Source organism: Natrix helvetica (assembly GCF_964273705.1).
Source record: "Natrix helvetica genome assembly, chromosome: 3".
In the NCBI taxonomy this organism is placed as follows: Eukaryota; Metazoa; Chordata; class Lepidosauria; order Squamata; family Natricidae; genus Natrix; species Natrix helvetica.
The window spans coordinates 96,576,673-96,600,914 of record NC_138549.1 but is presented as its reverse complement, the minus strand read 5'-3'; the positions used below and the strand labels follow the sequence as shown (position 1 = coordinate 96,600,914).

At 37.3% G+C, this 24,242-nt stretch overlaps 1 protein-coding gene across 2 annotated transcripts in view; it reads right to left on the bottom strand.

Moving 5' to 3' along the window:
- ADGRL4 (adhesion G protein-coupled receptor L4) overlaps positions 1–24,242 on the bottom strand; it is a 132,096-nt gene that overhangs the window by 25,411 nt on the left and 82,443 nt on the right. For both annotated transcript variants that reach the window (XM_081949601.1, XM_081949602.1), the window contains 6 exons: positions 18,627–18,743; positions 14,919–15,112; positions 13,325–13,501; positions 11,500–11,700; positions 9,800–10,020; positions 8,210–8,276 (listed from right to left, as the gene is read on the bottom strand). In XM_081949601.1, the coding sequence (XP_081805727.1) occupies positions 8,210–8,276; positions 9,800–10,020; positions 11,500–11,700; positions 13,325–13,501; positions 14,919–15,112; positions 18,627–18,743 (977 nt within the window). The remainder of the gene's footprint in view (positions 1–8,209; positions 8,277–9,799; positions 10,021–11,499; positions 11,701–13,324; positions 13,502–14,918; positions 15,113–18,626; positions 18,744–24,242) is intronic.

The following is a 24,242-nucleotide window of genomic DNA, read 5'->3' as shown; positions in this document are numbered from 1 at the left end:
AAATGATTCACAGAAACATCTGTGAAAATTATCATGTGCCAGAAATGAAAATATATAGTGGGAACATAGAGGTGAAAAAGTAGTTGAAAACGAGCAGGTTAAAATATGGTGATATTTCCAAATACAAAGTGATCAACTTTTGGCTCATGTAGATTTCAACCATATTTGAATACCAGGTAGTCATTGAGATATGATTTCTATTGTACCCAAAAATTCTGTTGCTAAGCAAAGCAGTCGTTAAATGAGTTTTGCACCATTTTGTAATCTTTTTTTTTGCCACAGTTGGTAAGCCAACCACTGCAGTTGTTAAGAAAATCATGGGGTCATTAAGTGAATCTGGATTCCTTCATTGACTTTGCTTTTTGGGAGCCAGCTGGGAAGGTTACAAATGATGATTATATGACCCCGGGGGTAGTGCAACTGTCATAAATACATGCCAGTTGCCAAATACCCAAATTTTGATCACGTAAATATGGGGATGCTACAATGGTCATAAGTGTGAAAAATAGTCACTTTTTTCCATTGTTACTTCAAATTGACACTAAATGAATGGTTGTATGTTGAGGACTTAGGGGTCAACATTTACAAAAATCTGTTAATGCATATAATTTTGGGGGCGGTCTTGCTCAAGGTCAGAAGACACAGTTTTCTCATATAAGGATAAATTTTCATGTACTTCAACTTGGAGTTCTAGGTACCAATTCTCAAAGTTACCTGCTTAAATTAAACAAGCACTGTGTTGTTCATCAGTGCAAGATACAATACATGTTCACATCCTCCCTCTGCCCCCCAATAGGCTTCAACATTAGGACTTGCAACCAGATATGTAGGTTGAGCCTTGCAACTTTGTGAGTGTTCTGTCTCATTTAGTTCAATGGTTTACTTTCATATGCATTATTAAAGCAAATATAGCAGAATAACAGAAGGATAAACTTGGAAGGAACCATGGAAGTCTTGTAGTCCAATCCCCTGCTCAAGCAGGAAACCCTACACAATTTCTGACAAATGGTTGTCCAATTGCTTCTTAAAAACCTACAGTGTTGGAGCACCTGCAACTTCTGGAGGCAAGTTGTTCCGCTGATTAGGCGTTCTTACTATCAGGAAATTTCTCCTTAGTTCTCTGTTGGTTCTCATTTTGATTCGTTTCCATCCATTGCTTCTTGTCCTGCCTTAAATTCTTAAAAGGCTTGTGCTTGCTGAGATGAAGTATGCACATTTACAACTGTACCCCCTTATTAAGAGTTCCAGGGATGGTGCACAGGTGACAAGGCTGGCAAAGGAAGGCTATTGCCATCCTGTTTGCTTCCACAATAGGCTGGAAAGATGACACCAGGTGTCAATTTGGTAACTGATGGCATGACTAACAAAGGGATGCCATCTTCATTCTGCTGTAGCTCTAAGACAGGCACTAGTAACTGCAGCTGAAATTATGTTTAGGATGCATTATTGTTGGTACAATGTATGCATAGCTAAACAGGTTAAGTTCTCATTTTCAATTCTTCCATTCTTATTATTTCTACATGTATCACCAAATAGGCTGTATACCTGCCTTGCAGAGGTAGGGGGAAAGAAAAGTATTATGCATTAGCAAAAGTAAAGTACAATTTCTTATATCAGATGCTAGCTAAATAATTCTTTAAACAGCATAATTTAGGTCCAACTGAAGAAGTTAAGCAGTAATTATTCTAAACATGAGCATATTCAAAGGGAAGAAAAGGAAAATGTGATTCCTCTCCAAATCTTCCCAGTAATAAAATAATATTGAAAGCTGTATGTTATGGAAGTGAAATACATAAGCATGAGACTTTTATGGTACTGTTGCTGTACAGAAGACAAACAGCCTAGGAAAGAGATAATTCTGAAGATTTTGACATACTATTTCTTACTCTGTTCAGCATTTTATATTCAAAACTTCAGAAATAAAACTTCCAATTCATCCCTTTTTCACTAACCTAGACTCTCACTCAATAATTGATGAAACTATCTATATGCTGATGTTAAATTTCAGTAAAGCAGAGAGAAGCAAAGTTATCGCCTGCTGCTTTTTAAAATCACATTCTTCCTTTCTCTTGCTTTAAAAAAATCTGTTTAGATATGTTTCCTTAAAACTATCTGATGTCACTATAGGCATCATTCTTCCCGTGACCCTTATTATCAACGTTAGAAATAATAAGCTAGAATTCTGAAGTGCAGACTTGCGTGAAGAGAGAAAGATTTTTGTCTTCTGGCTAATGGCTGGTGAAATGAGGCTGCTTCAGGGCTCCTTCCATCAGGGTAGATGATAGTTAAATTGATAACTATGCAATGGTTTAAACTAGTCAATAAAAATATATGCCATATTAATTGCCTAAAATTGCCCGCAAGCTGTCAGTCAACAAAGAAAGTATGTCTGCTGTCTTATTTGTCTCATTATCATCTCCCAGATGGATACACCTGCCCAAATGCTTTAGCTATTTGTTCTAGTCTGACACAACTGGAAAAATGTTTAAGAACAACAACAGGAAGAAATGCTGATGGCAGAGGCGAGATAGAAGACTAAGCAGGAAAGAACAATCTTATAACAGCACAGCCATCCTTTTAAATTCTAGTGGATGGAATCTGCACTCAAACCTGGTGAGAGAGAAAAAAAAAATGGCCATCTTCAGAAAATCCACCTTGGGGGAAAGTTGCATACTGAAATGTAGATGTAAGGGAAATTTGCACCCAGAATTAGAACAAAATGCATATCGTTAGGGAAAGCTGCACATTTATCACCTGAAGATTTGGGTATTTGTGTTTATTTATCTTGGGAATGAGAATATTCTTTATGGGCCAAGTGTGATTGGCTACACAAGGAATTTGTCTCTGTTGTATAAGCTATCAGTGTACATACAAACAACAAAGTGCTAAATCGTAAGATACCAATAGGAGAAGGTAATAGGAAAGATGAGAAAGACAATAGCAATACAGCCCTCCTAGAATAGAATAGAATAACAGAATTGGAAGAGACCTTCTAATCCAACTCCCCGCTTAGGCAAGAAATGCTATACTAGTTCAGACAAATAGTTGCCCAATCTCTTTTTAAAAACTTCCAGTGTTGGAGCATTCACAACTTCTGGAGGCATGTTGTTCCACTAATTAATTGTTCTAACTGTCAGGAAATTTCTCCTTAGAACTAGCTTCTCTCCTTGAGTAGTTTCAATTCATTGCTTCTTGTCCTGCCCCCAGGAGCTTGATTCCCTCTTCTTTGTGGCAACCCCTGAGATATTAGAACACTTCTATCATGTCACCCAGTGCTGGGATGCTGCTGGTTTAACAACTCATTCGGTGAGCGCATGCTTTGTGTGCAGGCGTGTGCCTAAAAGCGCTTGCGTGCAGCGCTGATAATGGAGCATTTAGAAGCTCAACTGCTTACCTTCCAAGTCAGCAACGGTAAGTAAAGCAGTAAGGGGAGGGGGAATCAGTTGTGCTGCACAATGTAGATGAGCTAGAAAGCAGGAAACAAAGGACATGATAGGGCTGGGGTGGGTGGACAGGCCAACTAATCATTGGAGCTATCGGTTCACATGAACGTGTCCGAACTGGCTGAATACCACCTCTGATGTCACACTTAGTCCTTCTTTTCATTAAACTAAACATACTCAATTCAGGCAACCATTCTTTATATGTTTTAGCCTCCAGTCCCCTAATCATCTTTGTTCTTCTTCTCTGCATTCCTTCTAGAGTCTGAGAATATATGAGTAAATATCTTTAGGCATGAAACAATGCTGTGGGAATTAGGTGTTTAGCAGAGTGATGGCATGGGGGGAAAACCTGTCTTTGTGTCTAGTGTCATAGATTTGGCATGCAATGCCCTGTCGTGGCATCCTGAGGGCAGGAACTTTTATGTCCAAGATCGTCCTCAAAATGGCATTACCGATGGCAGCCTCGGTGACATGTTCTCTAGTAGTTATTTAGCTTTGTAAATGGAATAATCAGGAAATTCTGTAAAATGGATTAATAATGGAATATACACAACATTAGCTTAAATGGATATAGATTTATAGTTTGCATAGATGTACAGTTTAGAGTGATAGCCTTTGCTTTCTTCTTTTTCATTGTCTGAAAGAGGCATGAGAAAATCACTGAGGTTTCTGACTGTATTCTTGAGAGGTATCTGAGAATCTAAAATGAAAACTTTATATGCAATCAGATACTCTTCTGTGCCACTGGACTACTGCTATAATCAAGTATCTAACTTACATAGACACTTTGGTTTCCTAAGTGAATTGCCAAAATTTCCCTTTTACAAAATAATCATGGGAGAACACCCTCACACAACTAAGATCTGTTCTTGCTTTATGATACATGGTGTGCAAAATTTTAGTTCTGACACCAGTACCTGGGGTGGACACTGAGTCATATATAATAATGTTTCTTCTTCATTCTTAGCCAGAGAAATAAAGATGCATTTGTTTCCTTTCTTACTAGCTTATATATCCAGTTATCACTCAATCTGAGCAGCTTAGTATACTGTATTCCATAAAAAAGGTTGAAAATTACACATAAAGATCTCTTTCAAATTAACTCTCAGTTCCATACCAGGCACATAAACTGACTCAATTCGAAAACAAAATATATCATTATAAAAGGAAGTAACATGATATTTTTGTTCCCAAGTCCTGTTGGAGAAACTAGATTTCAATGGTCTAAGATAGGTTGGGGCCTTCTCCTGCACAATGCTTTTCCAAAGAAATATGACTTAAGAATCCTTTCCATCTTGCTGATCATCTGTCTATTCACGTTTTTTCGCCAGCGTTGGTGAATTTAATATTGGAAAAGGTTAGGTACCAATGTTTCAGAAAGGAAAGACTAGATCTGTTGGAGCTAAGTAATTCTTAGGGGCCCTTGGCATGATTTCTAATGACTTGTCTCCCAGTGATTTCATGGAAGCTTTCATTTCCAGCCTCCCGTCAGCAGCCTGGGAGGAGGTAAATGTTGCAGAACTTCTTGACTTCCCAGTGCTTCATAAATATTCTTTCATGTAAGGTTGCTTTGCCAATCTCTTTTCTGTTCAGGAGTGGTTACAGTGGCTGAATACAGTATCACAGCATAGAAGTTAGCAGGCTTAGCTTAACCTTTTTATATCGCTTGCAGCCATAATTACTTTCACCCCTTCCTGCAGCCAGCTTTTCTCTATTTCCCTAAAGCTTATGCCGAAGTCATTATTTTATTTTTAAAACTATATTACAGTTGCAAACTCCCTGCCCAGTCGAGCTTTGATCTAATCTGAAATATAGTCTCGGAATTATTGGTGGTGCAATAAAGGCTGCAAAAGAGAAGCAAGTTGGGGAAATTATCTTTGGCACGCAGCTTGTTTTACAAAGGTTTAAAGTATTCCTTCCACTTTGCATGCTCACGCTGACCCAATATTTTTCTTTAATATTTTCTCATCAAGAAAATAATAATTAAAATGTTGATAGGATCAATTATGCCACAGACCTATACTTCAGAATTCTAATAGTACTTCAGGCATTAATGAATAAATATTTCAAGAAAGCGAACACTGTTTAAACACTTGGAAGGGAACAAGTGTACAGTGATGAATGTTTAAGGGAATGTCTTTTTAAAACCAGATCTGTAATATTAAAATTGCTTCATCGTCTTAAAACAAAGTGTGATGTTGTAAATAACCCTTATAAATCTTTAGGTTTGCTATAACCTTAATAAAGTATGTGAAACTCCCAAGGCGTATTATAATATACTCTAACATCAAATTATCTCCCCATCTTTCCCACTTTACTTATAAAGAAATATCTAGAAAAGCCTAGCAACAGCCTGCCCACCCCCCAGGTTCATTTAAAACATTATGTATTCCAAGTATTAAGTGGTTCATTTTATCATCCTAATGAAAATCACAATGTTTCTTAACTGTTACATCACTATGCTATATTGTCATAAAACATAAAGGTAAAGGTTCCCCTCGCACCTATGTGCTAGTCGTTCCCGACTCTTGGAGACAGTGCTCATCTCCATTTCAAAGGTAAAAGACCCAGCACTTTCCAAAGACATCTCTGTGGTCATGTGGCTGGCATGACTAAACATTGAAGGAACACAGAACACTGTTACCTTCCCACCAAAGGTGGTTCCTATTTTTCTACTTGCATTTTTACCTGCTTTCAAACTGCTAGGTTGGCAGAAGCTGGGACAAATAATGGGAGCTCACTCCGTTACGTGCACTAGAGATTCGAACTGCTGAACTGCTGACCTTTCCAATCAACAAGCTCAGCGTCTTAGCCACTTAGATTTTTTTTAAAGCATTTTGATTACACAATGGGCATATTCCTCTCAATGGGAAAAAATCATACTCCCTTTTAGGTATAGATGACCTGATTAGAAATGTTTATGAAATTATTACCTTCTTTACATTAGTTTGCAGCTCAAGTTATTAGAGAGGTCATATCAAATTAATATAAGTATTTTTTCTAGATCAAGTATTCACAGGTATCACTGTTGCTAAGATTATTTCTATATCTGTTAATGTTCTTCCTGATTGTGGAATATTGTATGAAAAGAGCAATATTTTTCTACCATTCCAATGCTGAAGGCAGCAATGCCACATTGAAAAGCCAGATAGATTAGCTATGTTGGTAAACTAGACAGGTTAGTTCTATTCTCCATCATAAAGCAAAACTGCAACTTTTCTTTTCTTTAAAAGCTGTATACAAGAACAGTGCCTTACAAATGTCAGTAGGCTCTGCAGACTATTTGGGAAAATTATGAAGAAAAACCTGCAACTTGTTTAACAGGGAAACATGAATTCTTATAAAGTATCAGTTTTGAGACCCATTGAAACCTTCTTTCACATTCTCCCTCCCAATATTCAAATATCTCCCTTTTTCAATAGCTTCTTAGCAAAATCTACCCATAGAAATGAAAAAGGCCATGCAATGTATTGGAGCAAAACTGTAACCATTTGGATAATATTGCTAGAATAAATTTGTTCATGGACGTGTCTGAAAATAAGTGGGCTTGTTTGGCTTGAATATAAAACCACTGGTCAATGGGATTAATAAGAAATTTATTCAGGTCATGGATCATATGGACATCTGGAAAAAGCAGGGGTAGTATTGCTTTAAGGCTTTCCCTTGAATTAGGTCATTTGGAATAGTTATCCATAGCTCATGCTGAGTTTCCCAAACTTAAATTCCCCTTTATAACTGCACCAAATTGGTTGAAAAGAATGTCATTGCTGGTGCATGTGTAACAGTGCCCAAGTGAAGGAATTATAAGCGTGTGCAATTTGGAATGGTCTAGATCAGGATAAACCACTTTATCTGCTTCACTACAATTTTATAATGTGAAAGAGATTGTTTTCATTCTTACATTTTTGGATACCAACCACGTAATAGATTTATGCTTACTGCATTTCGTGCTAACCGTGCAAATATATTTTAAACAAAAATTTTATCAGCAAATGAGGACCAGGAGTTATTGATATCATTGATCTAACAGTCCAGTATTTCTTACTTGACCTAAATTAAGTCGTACATGTTTAACTTCCTGGCACTTTGGAAGGATCAAATATTTCCAGAAGATCAAGTCTGAAAACAATTCCAAGAGGAATTAAAAAAGTCTCCTTCCATCTGAAATAGAGGCTATCAATTCTCAACTTGCCTGTCTGTGTGAAATAGCAGGTTCTTGTCTCTGATGTTGCAATTTTGTTTAAAATAGCCTTGATGATGGCAGGGTACACGAGAATGAAAAAAATCAAAAAGATGACAGCCTAATCTTCAAAGATGACCGATCACAGATAAAAGATTAAGTAACTCAGCATTTGAAATACCAGATTATCTGTCTCCTGGCATCTTGTCTGTATACCTCTCCTGCTGAGTTCTGCCAAGATACAACTGACATGTAAAGATGCTACATCTTACACAACTGAATTGCTATAGAGAATTCTGTTCCCTCCAGCCATCGGGTTAAAAGAAACAAATCCCCAACTGAAATATTTAGTTAATCAAATATATGTTTTTTTGAGACAGGCAAAGCACTTAGACGTACAAGAGGTAAATATATTTTAGAGCCAGTTATATAAAAGCCTTTAAAATAGTTCATTTTGCCATATTTAAGCACTCACAGATGGCCTATCAATGGGTAAGTAATGATTACACACCTTTTGTTATTATTACTATTTTATGTATTCCAGTTTTTTTAAAAAAAATAAATACGGGAAGAAAAGCATACTTACAAGGATTATTAGACATGCTGGTCCTATAAAACTCCATATAAAGTTATTCTTTGTGCTGAGCCAACATCTGAAAGGTAAATAGGATGAAACATTTTAAACTACATTTACAGATTAAACCATCTTGGCTTGATATGGAGTGCCGAAGCCAAATATCTTATTTTTTGGGTATTCTTATTTCTGGGCAAAAGTTATTGAATGCATTGTTTCTGTGGCTAGAGGTGACCCATTTTTGTAGATGTGTACAGTGTTTCAAAGGTCTGCTTTGTTTCAAGAGAGAAACATACTTTCAAACCTGTTTGGCAAACATTGTACACTAATTTAAAAGGGGAGGTGAAATAGCCATGTTGCTTCACTTCACATTGTTTGAACCCCTGGTCAGGCAGTCAGCTACTGGATAGGCCAGAAAAAGCTTTGGAGAGAGTCACTGTATCCTCCAATTTCTAGAACTGATGAAAGAGATGATAAGGCAGAGAGGCTATGGAAGGTACCTGGACAAGGGGTATTGTGTTACCCCCATGTTGACATGACAATAGCCAGTTTTGTGTGAATTTTAGGTACTAGTCTAGAAGCCAGGAGATTGTTAGTTCTAGTTTTGTCTTGGGCCAGTGACTCTCTCTCATCCCAATCCATCTCATACAGTTGTTGTGGGGGAAAATTGGAGGAGGAAGGAGTATTAGGTCTATTCACTATCTTAAGTTATCTATAAAGTACTAAAGGTGGGATAAAAATTTAATAAGCAAATAAATGGCTCGAAGAATCTTGTTGACGCCTAATTGGGCCACCTTGAATAGGCATTGTTCCTGGTTAGAAGATGTAGTGTTGCCTTAAAGATGGATGAGGTGAGGAAAAAGGAATCATTGAATAGATAGTAATGAAGAAAATTGATACAAAGTATGGAAGAGGCCCCTGAATTCTCCATCCCTGGCATTGACATAGCTGCCTATTCAAAACAATTTGAATGAAATTTGAGGTTAAAAAAAACCACCTTTATAGATGAGACCACTAAATTTGATCATTTGATTTTCTCTCACTCCAAAAATAAATAAATAAAAATACGTGCCTCGAATGCATACTGTCAGACTTGATTATCTTATTTAGTCTTGGTTACAAGTGACAGTTTCCCCTTGAATTGATATACCGAATTTCACCCAGTTCAATAGAGGAAGCAGAACTTTGGGAAAAAAAGTGTCCATACATTGAAGCACAGTATATATGTTTCTGAGGCTAAATATTTTCAGTCATTACCAAGGATCTTGTGAATGTTTCTACTATTTAGTCAAAAATCAAATACAATTAAGACACAATGAGAATGGTCAGCATAGGAACATCCATCCTTTATTGAGCACAAGAGATCAATGGCAGAACACTTTCTGGTGTTGGGTAAATTAAGGTCTTCTACTCATTCTTAAATGAGGAGTGCTGAAGTCAAAAGTGTTAATGATATTTCAAAACTGTTAGTATCAAATGACTAGATTTGTTAAAAATATTGACAACGAGAAAATCATAGCCAAAGCATAGTTGTGCTATCACATCCTAGCAGACTGTATTTGGACCACGTTTGAAGTATTCAAGATGTAAATAGTAACTTACACATCAGTTGTTCCATAGTATTTATACCCCAGTGCGGCAGAAATGCCAACCACCACTGCTGGGCTTACATAGCCAAAAATATAGAAATTCTTGTGTAAGAATCCTTTATTGTAGATTACTCCAACAACTATAAGATACAAGTGAATGCCTTCAATACACATCCAGGCAAAAGCCGCTAAGAGAAAGTAATGGAGCAGTCCAGCAGTGATGGAACAGAATAGCTAGAAGGGGGGAAAAAGGAACAGTAAAAGTGACTAATATAAAACAGTACATTTATTGCAATGCAGGTTAAAACTTTCTTCCTATACAGAGGAAGCGCAGGTTTTTCTCACATCTTGTCTCAATACAAGACCATTAAGGGCCTGTCATCAATTGTTTGAATGTGGAAACACTTGGACTAAAGTCATTTGAAAACTGAAGCAACATATAAGCTTGTTTTGCCCAGGTAAAAATTTAAGCTTGAAGTATTCACCCTGACACATCAGACTATGCAAACTGCAGGCTAATCTATAGGCAGTCCTCGACATACAACAGTTCATTTAGTGACGGTTCAAAGTTACAACGGCATTGAAAAAATGACTTATGACTATTTTTCACACTTATGACCATTGCAGCCTCCCCATGGTCATGTGATTTACATTCGGATGCTTGACAATTGTCTCACATGTACGACAGGTGTAGTGTCCCGGGGGGTCATGTGATATCCCTTTTGTGACCTTCTGACAAGCAAAGTCAATGGCGAAACCAGACTCACTTAACAGCATGTTACTAATTTAACAGCTGCCATGATTCACTTCAACAAATGTGGCAAGGAGGGTTGTTAAACGGGGCAACACTCAACACATTTCTCACTTAGCAACATAAATTTTGGGCTCAAGTGTGGTTGTAAGTCGAGGACCACCTCTATTCTCTCTTCCAGGAGATAGATTTAGATTTCCTTTGCTTTTCTTACAGCAAAGTGGATAAGCAACATTTTTCTATACTGATTAAAAATAAAGCAACCCGTAAAACAAATTGGCAGAACTCCTGCTGATATTGGAACATTGCCAGTCTAAACAATTAAGAATCTTCCTCCACTTTCATTAACGAAGGTCTCAATTCTCAGTGAAGTCCACAGGCAGAAAAATTATTCAGTGGAGTTTATACACTCTGAACTGAACTGAATTGGCTGGAACTGTTTGATGAGGATAACGTTATAGTTATATTAAATGCCAATATTCACCTTAAAACTGGGAAATACTCCACAGACAGTGTCTGTTATATGCACACCATGGCATTACTGCATAAATGACAAAAATGATGCAATCTGTGTGATTAATAGAATAGAATAACAGAGTTGGAAGGGACCTTGGAAGTCTTCTAGTCCAAACCCCTACTTAGGCAGGAAACCCCACACCACTTCACACAAATGTTTATCTAACATCTTCTTAAAAACTTCCATTGTTGGGGCATTCACAACTTCTGGAGGCAAGTTGTTCCACTGATTAATTGTTCTGTCAGGAAATTTCTCCTCAGTTCTAAGTTGCTTCTCTCCTTGATTAGTTTCCACCCATTGCTTCTTGCTCTCAGATGCTTTGGAGAATGACACTCTGTTACAAGCCATATGACATCACATAGACTCACAAAGGCTCATGAGGACATGCACCTTTGAAAATGGGCTGGTTAACGTACCATTTTCAGCATTAAGAAATGATACTCACCTTATTAGTGTTCATGTTAATTCCGACCAAAAAAATAAACTCTGCCAGGAAAAGGCTGCAACAGAGATTTTTATGAATCGTTGTTCTTGTACTTTGGATTTCACTGAAGAACCAAAATGTGAAAATGCACATGGCGAGGCAAATCAATGAGATAATTATTCCAAGCTGAGTGATTCTTGTAAGAATATAATCCTTTGCTTCCTGGGATTGAAGAAAAAATTTAGTCTATTTGAACATTTGAAGAAAACTTTATTTTTGTTCTTTTTCCCAAGGTTGTCCATGTTGCAAGTGTATATGTGTGTTGCAGCATGTAAAGGGCAGATGCACCTGCTCCATCATTTTATGGATTTTCCCTGGTTTCAGTAATACAGCAAATAAATAAAAAACTCTTGTCTAGAATGTTTACTTTTAGTCTTGATTATCCATTTCTGTCTTGGTTACAGATTACAGTTTCCTTTCCCTTCCCTCCCCACCTCTCACATCTCCCTTCCCTTCCCCCTCCCTCCTCCCCTCACCTTCCCTCCCTTGCCTTCCCTCACACCTCCCTTCCCTTCCCCTCCCTTCCCTTCTCCTCCCTTCCCTTCCCTCCCTCCCTCTCTTTTTGTTATTATTCAAATTATTCAAAGAGTCTGGCACAGAGGAAGGAACAATTAGTGTGGGTTTCATTTTAATGTCAATTGTACCCTTTCTGAATATCAAAATAATCTTTGTACATTTCTGAATGTTTCAGTGTCATTCATAAATAAAAAAAGATATTATAAAGTTATAATGAAGAATGTTGGCACTAAAATGAATATGCATATGAAGAAAACTGAAACACATAGTTTAGTTACTTTTCATATAATTTATTAGCATAACTCTAGGTCAGCACTGCGAAATCTAATTTTTGAAATGTCATCTCCAAAGTGTGAAAAGTGTGAAACTTCTGTGTGTTCTTCATTCTAAACCTCTGGAGTGAGCAGACGCTGTGAATATTAAAAATGATGAAGGACAAATGAGGGTCTTTCTAATGGCTTTCTGAGATACAGTACACAGACTAAGAAGTGATGCAGAGAAAAGTGTTTAATGAAACCCACAGTTCTTGCACAGAATAAGTTTGGCAAGGAAAAAAAAAGTTTGGACAGCAATCAATTCTCTTTCACTTCACAAAGAACTGATCAGTGGGGCAGTTGGAAAACAAGATAGTGATTGCAGGAGGATAGGTTAAACTGTAGATAATATAATGCTCTTTGTCACATTACAGAGTCAGGCTGTCAAAGAAACATCATTGATCCATACAATTTTACCAGGGATGCTGAAACTTTGGCATGCAACTGTAGTAATTTCTATTGTCTGTGAATCATAGTGCAGGGACTCATAGCTAGCATAGATCTCTCATTGGATCTTTCTTCCAACTAAATGTAGGTGAGAATACCTTTTGAAATGGAAGACTCATTTCAAGTTCAGATTTTTTAAAAGTATAAGGCAGCCCATTTTTTTCAAATAAAGACGTATGAAAATGTAAAGGAACAGCTGGCCATTTTAAAAAACAAGGTGTTCCACGATGAACCATGGAAAACAAACAGTGACCAACCCTCTTGCATAGAAAGTAAGATAGAAATGGACCACGTTGTACCAATGGATATCTAGAGATTCTAAGAATATTGTGTTCAGGATCAACCAAGCCACAGAAATATCTAATCCTGAAGAAGGAAGTGGTGGAGGAAGAGATTAATCTGTTTGTTTGCAGAAAATATTCCTTATAAATGGGGTTTATGACCAATTAAAATCAAACAGAAAAGACCAATTAAAAAAACAGTCTTTAAATTAAAAAAAAACCACTTACAACTTTAGAGCCATGTGAAGACATCAAGACTGCAAAATGAGTAAGATGGTTACATCTGCATGATGTATGTGTGCTATTGGAGTGGGTCCTCTCACACCCTTCTGTGGCCCAGTTTCCTTCCATTGTGTCTTCTGAATAATTCCAAAATACACATTTAACATCCTTTTTGCCTAAAGGCTGGAGCAGAAACAAAATGTGTTAAGAATGATAAACGGCATACAATTGTGTGAACCTCGTCTAATGAACAACCTCACCTCTGAAATTTGGAATGTCTTGAAGATCTGGCTCATATCTTTAGGGCCTGGCCCAGGATGCTAGTTGCATTTTATGCCATTGGAAATCCATAAGGAATCACCATTTTTTTTAATTGGTTGCTGTCTCATATTATTCTTCGCTCACTTCCTGTAGTTCTAATTTTGCCAATGTAGTGCGTATACTTTATTTTCTGTTGGATTGACCTGTTTTCAATCTTGAACTTCTAACATCTATGGAAAATGCCTCTATTTTTTTTTAAAAAAATGTCCTTCTACCATCCCTTTTCCCTTATTCTATCTCCAAAGTTCACACATGGGTTGTTGTTGTTATTATACCCTGAACTGCCTCCGAATAATTCACAATCGGTCCTTGACATTCACAAGAGTGCCTAAATCAAGAAGCGCTTACTTTCCAAGAATATGTAGCGGAGTTTAATGGCTATGTGTGGATTAGACTGTTCATCTTTTCAATCCACATTTATCATTCTGTAGCTCTCAGCTGTTATGTACTATCACTGTATAATGGCAAGTAATCCAAAATGAAATATCCGGAATTACATAGCTATTCTGAAAAACTGTCACTGTGATTGCAGACGGCTATAAGAAACAGTGGCACCGTTCACTTAGATGTCCTGTTAAATGTTATGCTTTGTGGTGGTTGTAATTTGCTAACTAGCATAAGGAATGCAACAGCCTCTCACTTTGCAAGTGGAAAAATGCTCAGAATTGAGAGTTGGAAGTACAAATTTATTGGCACCGACCCTTTAGGACCTCCTAATCTACTGATCACCAGAGGGCAGTAGGGTGCTGGTAGAGTGTTAAGGGGTTTACTTCACCTATTACTGCTTGTGTTTAATCTGAAATAATTTATTTTTTCCCCTTTCGTCCTGGGTATATAGTAGGAACCAATGATCTAGGCTTTAATTATTCCTATAATGCATTTTCTATAAATGAAACTTTCTTTTACACTTACAAAATGTGCTTCATTAATTTTTGCTTGGGTGCTATTTTCTTTTTCAAAAATGTTCATATTCACTTCAGCCTCCAACAAGGAAGAACCTTGGGTTACACTTGCAGATTGTTGACAAATGTGTAATAAGACTTCCATGCATTCATTATTCTTGTCAGTTTCACTTCACACTTTTTAGTAGCTACCGACTCCTACTCCCTGCCTTGCACTTGCTGTGCTAAACTCAACGTTGTAATTTCCCTTCTAATTATATTAGGGCAAACATATTGGCAAACAACAGAGTTATAAGGATAGTGCCAAAGCAGCCCTTGCAACCCACTACAGAAAAATTACAGTCCTCAATGAGAGATGTTTTAAAAAGAAAACTTACCTGTGTATGTTTTAAAGTAAATATTATTTTCTCAGCTGGATACAGTCCAGGTGGAGTGGACCTAATTGCAACAGCTATAACTGATGAACCTACTATTTCTCTATCCTCTGTATTTTCTGTCAGGGACAAATTCTGTGGTAATGAAAGCAGAGCTCCAATATTGTCGTATCGCAGAAACACAACTGCAACTGTGCCTATCCATCAAATAAAACATGCTTAGTGGTTTGAGGATTGTTGATTTTTAAAAATAAAAATAAATAAATAGTAAAATAATGTTTAGAAAGGAAACAAGGAAACAACAATCAAAAGACCTTTTTAAACTCTGACAAGAAAAATATCAAATCAATGGAAATTTTTGCAGCAAACTTATAGAAAGACCGCAGAAACAGAGGGAAATGTTTAAAGCAATAAGGGATGTGCCACTATTAGAAATTAAATTTAATGATAAAACATTCAATCAAAGAATATTGTCCTTATTTTTGGAAGGTAAATCTTCCAACTTTACAATTTAAGATGCTATAGGTTCCAGGCATTAGGGGATTCATTTCCAGTCCCAGACAAGTGTTGTCCACATTGCCCATTGTAACTATGCATGTGAATCTCCACTTCATTTTTAGTTGCATCGCCCAAAAGGTTAACGTAAAAAAAAAAAAAAAGGTTCAAGACTTCATTCCCACAGTCATGATTGCCATCCTCTTTTTTTTAACCCACTCGCACATCCCCTGCTCATATACTTCTCCAAGGAATATAGCCCTTATAAACTGGACAACATTCTGAATGTAGACCAGTGGTGGGTTTCCAATTTTTTTACTACTGGTTCATTCTCTCTCGCGTGCGCCGCTTCTGTGCATGTGCAGAAGCTTGTGTGCAGAAGCATCCGGGAGGGTGGGCCTCCCAGAGTCTCCTGCCGCCACTACTACTGGTTCTCCCGATCTGGGCCAAACCGAGAGTAACCCATCTCTGATATAGACCTATATCTTTTCCTAACAAGTGACTTTGCTTGGAAATGGTAATAAAAGAAGGGTGATCATAATGTTTATGAAATAAAAGCAAACCCCAGAAAATGCTTTTAAAATCCAGTTATTTGGGTTCGTTATTTCTCATCATTTAAACTTAAATACAGTATATCCAAAGGCATTTATACCTTGCCAAGAATCATGCCTCCCCCTATTGTTATGATCAACAGTAAGCTCTGAAAGCATTTATGTTTGGTGCTCCCGCTGAGACAGAAAGTCACATTAAATATTGTGTACAATATGGAGAAAGGAGCAATCAATAGGAGGCTAATTTCGGGGTCAACTCATACAAAGAGTTCAGATGTAACTCATAAGCAGACTCTGATACTTTGGCATAGCTACAAGAATGGCATCAAAAATATTTGTTTCCATTTCCAACTAATCAATTTTTTTCTTAACCACAAGCTGTGATTAGAGAAGCAAACCTACTTCAGAAATCAGAGTTTGACACTGGCTTGTAAGCTAACTACATTTATGCAGGATCACATAAAATGAAACCTCTGTTTACCAAGGGATGCAGAAACTTTTTTTAATCTAATTTGTAATCAAGTCCATGAATCACATGTAATATAAAAGATTTGTGACATAGTCAAAATGTAAACTTTAGGTTTAATTTCTTTGGCATTCCTCCCACTCCATTCCAATTTATTTTAAAATAGGAAAAAGAACAATACTTTGCAGACTGCATTAACAAGACCTGCTAAATTAAAGGTCCATCTGACTGGGGAAAAAAACTTTTAAACTATCAATTTCAAGTAAAACAAAACCAAAACCAAAAAAAGCAGCAATATTAGCACTTCCCCAGTGTACAGTTAAAAATATAATTTTACTTGTGGAATTATAGTCTTGTGGTTAAATTCCAGGTTCATGATACACCCCAGATCATGTACTACTCTATCACTTTGTACAAAATGATATCTCATTTTATTGGGAATAAATGACTTATTTAAGGGATGTAAAGCGATGTATATATTGCTATATTAAATATCCTACATAATCAAACATCTGCCCCTGAAGACTCAGATTGCACAGCATTTGTTAGACTTCTCTCTTTTTACATGCCCTCCTTTTTCTCATCTACAAGGCACTTTCACAAATTTCCTTTTCTGCCTGCTTTCAGATAACCCTAGACTTTTAAAATGGGAAGGAACCTTATAGAACATCTAGTGCATGGGTGTCAAACTTGATTTCATTGAGGGCCTCATCAGGGTTTTGTTTGATCTTGGGCATGGCCAGGCTGGATGTGGCCAGCTTGAGGCCCCTTACATTGGGGGTACCTGTGGTGGGCCGAGCTCTGCCTGTGAAAACAAGTTCCTGAGCACTGTTTTCGGCTGCGACGGCTTCCTGCAACCTTCTGCTAGTGAAAACAGATCTCCGTTTTTGCTGGCAGAGGCGCACGGGCTGGATTCAGCCCACAGGTTTTGAGTTTGACACCCGTGATCTAGTCCATCTCACAGGTGAATGAAGAAACACACCAAATCCAGAGGATTTTGAAGATTTCATGTGAAAATGTCCAGTCAAAGAGATTCTACCACTGTTCTAGGCAGGCAGCTTATTTTTCTTACTTTTTATTTTTTTTTAGATTTTTTTAAAAAAATATTCAGATTGTCCGTCAATCCATCCATCCATCCATCCATCCATCCATCTCTTAATTTTAACTTGTTTTTTGACATGCTTTCAGCCTCAACAGACAGCAGCTCAATCTCTTTTGAATAGGATGATGTTTGTTATATCCAGTATGTAAATCAGTTTTTATCTCTCCTTTTTTTCTTTTGAGAGCTAAACGCATCCAACTCCTTTAGCAGTTTTTATAGTAAACCCTATTTGCCTCAATTGCATTAGGAACTCTTTCTTCTGAGAGGACACAAATAAGATACCAGGCAATTTCATTTTCACCATCTTCTTGTCATTCTAAGTTTTAGCCTTCCTGAGTCTATCCTCACAACCTCACGCCAGCAGTTTGTGTTCCTCCTTAATTATTAATCCCTGTTTTCTTTTTCTATTCCATTTCTGTTTCATTTTTTGACACTGTGCTTTCCCCATTTTCTTCTTCTTTTTTTCCAAGGAGTTTGTGCTTGTGATTTCTGTATTTCATTTACCAACTTCTCTCATCCCTTTAATGCTTATTTATCATTTAGAATTTCACCCCAAGGTATTTAGCCCATATATCACTTCAGAAACTAGTGACTGAAACCATGACCAAAATGATGGAGAACTTCTACACCAGTGTTTCTCAACCTTGGAGGCTTTAAGATGGGTGGACCTCAACTCCCACAAGATAGCTGAGGACTTCTGGGAGTTGAAGTCCATTCATCTTTAAGCCACTAAGGTTGAAAAACACTGTTCTACACTATTTCAGTGATTCTGCTCAGGATTCAGGGGACTGTTTGCTGATGATTGCTCCCTTGAAATCTAAGGAAAAGGTTTCCTTATAGGCAAATGTAGTTTTCACAAGCTCCTTAACAGTCAATGTGTGCAACAGATCATAAAATACTTATGAAGATTTATTAGTGTAAGAATGAAAACCCCAGAATGGCAACAATTTTTTCCACTTTCTATTTCATCTATTTAACTTTATAGTGGATTTCTTCATGCTGCAAGTGGAACAATGTGGCTGATGAATCTAAGAAAAAGAGAGAGTTTTCCATTGAGTCCAGATATTGTACCAACAACCCCAAACCACCATCCTAACCTTTAGCGGGCGATATTTCCTTTTTCTTTGCAGAGATCATAATACTGTCTCCTCCCATCTCAGTATTTTGGTTGATGAGGTTCACCTTCTCCGGGTCAAAAGTATAAAGTCTTACAGCTGAAAAAGAAAAAGGGCAATAATGTCTTTGGAAATAACAATTACCCTGAAGACTAGCTTAGTATAAAGTTGTGCAAGAACTATTGCAGGCAGTTTTCGACATGCGACCACAATTGAGCCCGAGCAAGAAATTGTTAAGTGAGTTTTGCCCTATTTTAGAAACTTTCTTGCCACAATTGTTAAGGGAATCCCTAAAGTTGTTAAATTAGTTACACAGTTGTTAAATGAATCTGGCTTCTACATTGACTTTGCTTGTCAGAAAGTTGCAAAGGGGGATCACGTAACTCCGGGACACTGCAACTGTCATAAATATGAGTCAGTTGACAAGCATCTGAACTTTGATCATGTGACCACGGGGATGCTGCAATGGTCATAAATGTGAAAAAGAGTCATAAGTCACTTTTTTTCCAGAGTCAAACGGACACTAAATGAAATGTTTTAAGTCAAGAACTACCTGTACACTGGGCTATACTGTTATTACAGCTTCAAAATCCACAATATTGAATGTGGTTGGAGATGGAAAGAGTGGAACAAGGAAAGAGAAGATAGATGGAAAGGTGCTTTACTACAGATTTCATGGTATAGAACAGCGATGGCGAACCTTTTTTGGTTCGCATGCCATAAGTGGGGGGAGCGCAGGGGGTCATGTGCAGGCACGCCGCACTCATAATGCAATGCGCGACCCCTCCAGTGCGCATGCATTCACTGCAGGCGCAACATCCCCCCCCATTTTTTGCATGCTTTTTTTGCCCTCCCCAGGCTCCAGAGGCTTTATAGGAAAATGGGGAGAGTGAAAACAGGAGGCTTCCCTGAAGCCTCCGAAGCAGTCAAAACGACCCTCCGAGCAAACCGGAAGTCACTTCTGGTTTGCTCGGAGGGTTGTTTTAAGCGCTCCGAAGGCTTCAGGGACCTTCAAGCAGCTTCCCTGAAGCCTCCGGAGCAGTCAAAATGACCCTCCAAGAAAACAGGCAGTCCGTTCCCAAACTTCCGGTTTGCCTTTAGGGCGATTTTTTTTGTGCTCCGGAGGCTTCAGGGAAGCTCATGAAGCCTCCGGAGGGCCTCCAAGAGGTGCAGGGCAGGCTCTTTTCGCCCTCCCCAGACTCCTATAAAGCCTCTGGAGCCTGGGGAGGGTTAAAAATGGCTTTAAAAAGGGTGAACTCAGCTAGCCAGCATGCGCATGCGCACTGACAAATGGCTCCGCGTGCCACCTGTGGCACACAAGCCATAGGTTCGCCATCACTGGTATAGAAGAAGGAAAAAGAGAAAAATGGATGGACTTAAGGAGAGAACGTTTGACCAAAACACTACTGATAACCAAAGATAAACTGATTAAGGAAGCTGATGGAGGGTTTCGAGATTTTACCAGATATGAAATAAGCAATAAGTTTCGAAGAGAAGTCCAAACAAATTTGATTAAGGAAATATCCAGAAGATCAATTCCACAAATGGCAAAAGAAATAGGACTACTCTATTACTGGAAAGAAGGTATGAGATATGAGATATGAAAACTAATAATAAAATACTAGTTAAATTTAGTTAAAATTAGAGCATTATGTTAAAAATGTAGTGATAATGATACAGTTAGGTAAATAATTGATAATGATAACAATGTATATATATATATATATATATATATGTATGTATGTATGTATGTATGTATGTATGTATGTATGTATGTATTGGTTTGATAAGAGGAAATTTGGTATAAATTTTTAAATGGTTGAAAAAGGGGAAAAAGTAAGTTATACTTAGTCAAACTATCATTAAATAAATGATTGATAATGATAATAATGTAATAATTTGTATTGACATGATAAAAGGGAAAATTGGATATAAATTGTAAACAATGATTAAGAAAAGAGGTTTAAAATTTTTGTTAAAATTAGAGCATTATGTTAAAAATGTAGTATTAATGCATAAAGTTAGATAAATAATTGATAAGGATAACAATGCATATATATATGTATTGGTTTGATAAGAGGAAATTTGGTAAAAAATTTAAATGGCGAAAAAAGGGGAAAAAGTAAATTAAACTTAGTCAAATTATCGTTAAATAAATGACTGATAATGATAATAATGTAATAATTTGTATTGACACGATAAAAGGGAAATTGGATAAAATTGTAAACAATGATTAAGAAAAGAGGTTTAAAAACTTTATTAAACATAATTATTTTTTTTATTTTGAATGTGTTATAAAGGTATAATGTGATTGGATGATATTGAAAATAGATAAGGGAATGCCACTATGTGGTTTTGGTTTAAAATTTGGAATGTTTCTTATAAAGGGACGTTAAAACAACTATAGTCATATGAAGGATGAGGTATGATGATAGCAATATATATAAATATATGTGATGTAAAATAGATAATTTGATGTGAATCAGAGGTGATGACGGTGGAAAGGATGTACGAAAATTCTGTGTAACCAATTGACACACTTTCTACAATTTTGTAATGGAGGATTTTTTGTTTGGGTTTTTATTTAAAAAATAAATTTTTTGGGAAAAAACCCCCACAATGTTATTAATGTTTCCAAAAACCCTTCAATCCAGTAATTCCACAGCAAAGTGTAGTGGTGCCCAAATAACAGAACATCCTATTATGCGCATGATCTTATTGTGTGTGCTTGTATCTCTCAAAGTTCAAGTACATAAATTAATATGTCAGTATTAATATTATGCATTCATATTAATGCATAATATTAATGCATTAACATGATGTAATGTTATATATTTCACCCTTTGTCCCTTTTGCTCCATCCCCAACACCGATCCATAGCCCTTCACTATTTTGCTCACGTGCTTTAAGCTCTAGGACCATGTTATTCATGGTAGGTGGATGTCCTTTAATTCCATATTTGTACCTTTTCATTCTTTGCCTGGGGGAAAAAAAGTAACCTCTAATTTGCTTTGCATTAAGTGAGGTTTGGTAAAGAATAACGAAAGCTGCTTTCAGAAGAGCTTCCACTTTATTAAAAATGCATTTCTGAAAGTGAATACCAATTTCTTTAAAAGCACAGGAGACAATACCTTTGAAAGTATTTATTTTGCAATCCATTCAGTGTGTGTTTATGTGAAGATAAAGGCATGCAATTCAACTGCTTTGGACACTAATGATATTTGTTGTCAAAAACAAACAGACCAAATATCAACCCCCACTCCCACCGCAAAGTAGAAATGAGAAAGTAGCACATGAAATCTTTTAGCTTTACATTTCAGTCCAGTGCTTTAATCCTCTGTAAAACAATGGAAAAGTCAATGAGCAATTTTGTGATAAACAAAACAAAAGTTTGACTGATGGATTGGAATTATTTAGCAGCATACTTCTACTTATGCAGAATTTTTGTTTAGTTATTTATTTTTAAAGAATGATGGTTTTCAAAATGCAGGCTCTCATTAAAGTCTTTTCCAGTACCTAAGAAAGAGGTTCTCCTTTTTCCTAAATAGAATAGAGTATAAATAGAATAAACCGAGTTTGAAGGGACCTTGGAGGTCTTGTAGTCTAATCCCCTGATCAGATTGGAAACTCTTTACCAGGGGTGTCAAACTCATGGCCCATGGGCCAGATGCATCACATGCTGGCCTTACCCCTACTCAGTTTACTAATCGGGAAAAAAGTCCCTATACATCATGTGATGCTGCCCTGACGACAGGAGTTTGACACCCCTGCTCTATACCATTTCAGAGAAATGGTTGTCCAATCTCTTCATAAAACCTTCCATTGTTGGGGCATTCACAATTTCTGGAGGCAATTTATCGTTCCACTGATCAATTATTCTTACTTCTCCTTAGAAGGAGAAACTTCTAAGGAGAAACTTCTCCTTAGAAGAAACATCTCTCTAAGAAGTTGCTTTTCTCCTTGTTTCATCTCCTGCCCTCAGTTGCTTTGGAGAATAGCTTGACTCTCTCTACTTTATGGCAACCCCTGAGATATTGAAACACTGCTATCAATACAATACAATAGTAGAGTTGGAAGGGACCTTGGAGGTCTTCTAGTCCAACCCCCTGCCTAGGCAGGAAACCCTATACCATTTCAGGCAAATGGCTATCCAACATCTTCTTAAAGACTTCCAATGTTGGGGCATTCACAACTTCTGGAGGCAAGCTGTTCCACTGATTAATTGTTCTGTCAGGAAATTTCTCCTCAGTTCTAAGTTGCTTCTCTCCTTGATTAGTTTCCACCTATTGCTTCTTGTTCTACCCTTAGGTGCCTTGGAAAATAGTTTGACTCCCTCTTCTTTGTGGCAACTCCTGAGATATTGGAACACTGCTATCATGTCTCCCCTAGTCCTTCTTTCTCTTAAGCTAAACATACCCAGTTCCTGCAACCGTTCTTCATTTGTTTTAGTCTCCAGTCCCCTAATCATCTTTGTTGCTCTTCTCTGCACTCTTTCTAGAGTCTCCACATCTTTTTTACAACGTGGCGACCAGAACTGAATGCAGTATTCCAAGTGTGGCCTCACCAAGGCATTATAAAGCGGCATCAATACTTCACGTGATCTTGATTCTATCCCTCTGTTGATGCAGCCTAGGACTGCGTTGGCTTTTTTGGCAGCTGCTGCACACTGCTGGCTCATATTTAAATGGTTGTCCACTAGGACTCCAAGATCCCTTTCACTGTTGAGGGACATCATCAGGAGAATATGGATGGTTTGAAAGTCAGGAAAGAGTAGTCTTTTTCCTATTGAAAGAACTACAGGTAGTCCTTGACTTACAACCATTCATTTAGTGACCATTAGAAGTTACAACAGCACTGAAAAAAGTGACTTATGACCATTTTTCACACTCACGAACGTTGCAGCATCCCCACGGCCACGTGATCAAACTTCAGATGCTTGATTCATATTTGTGACAGTTGCAGTGCCTTGGAATCATGCCATCGGCTTCTGCAACTTTCTGACAAGCAAAATCAATGGGGAAACCAGATTCATTTAACAACGGTGTTACTAACTTAACAACAGCAGTGATTCACTAAACAACTTTGGCAAAAAAGGTCATAAAATGGGGCAAAATTCACTTAACAAATGTTTCACTTAGCAACAGAAAGTTAGGGCTGATTTGTGAATGTAAGTCAAAGACTATCTGTATACTCCTCGTATGTTAAGAGACTGTAATGAAACAAATGCATAGGCTGCTTGGGAAGATATTTATCATTGAAAAAGGTTAAGGACTTTCATGCAACCGACAAGCCAGAGGCTGTCTATCTTGAGAAATAGGACTAGTAATCAGGTCAGAAAAGGAATGCAGCCTATCCATCTCTGGTGAAAGGTTTAGCTAAGCTTCTCCCTAATGCATGCCTGAAAATCAATGGCAGGGTTAGATGTGCAATGCCAAGAGGTTACCTAGCCCTCTATTCAGTTCTAAACACCAAGAATAAATAGCTCACATCCGTTGGATTTCAAACAGCCGAGAACAAACTTACAATTCTGCTTCAATTCAACAATTTGTCTGCAAGGATGCAAAAGAAGAAAGCAAGCAAGAAGAACAACAACACATC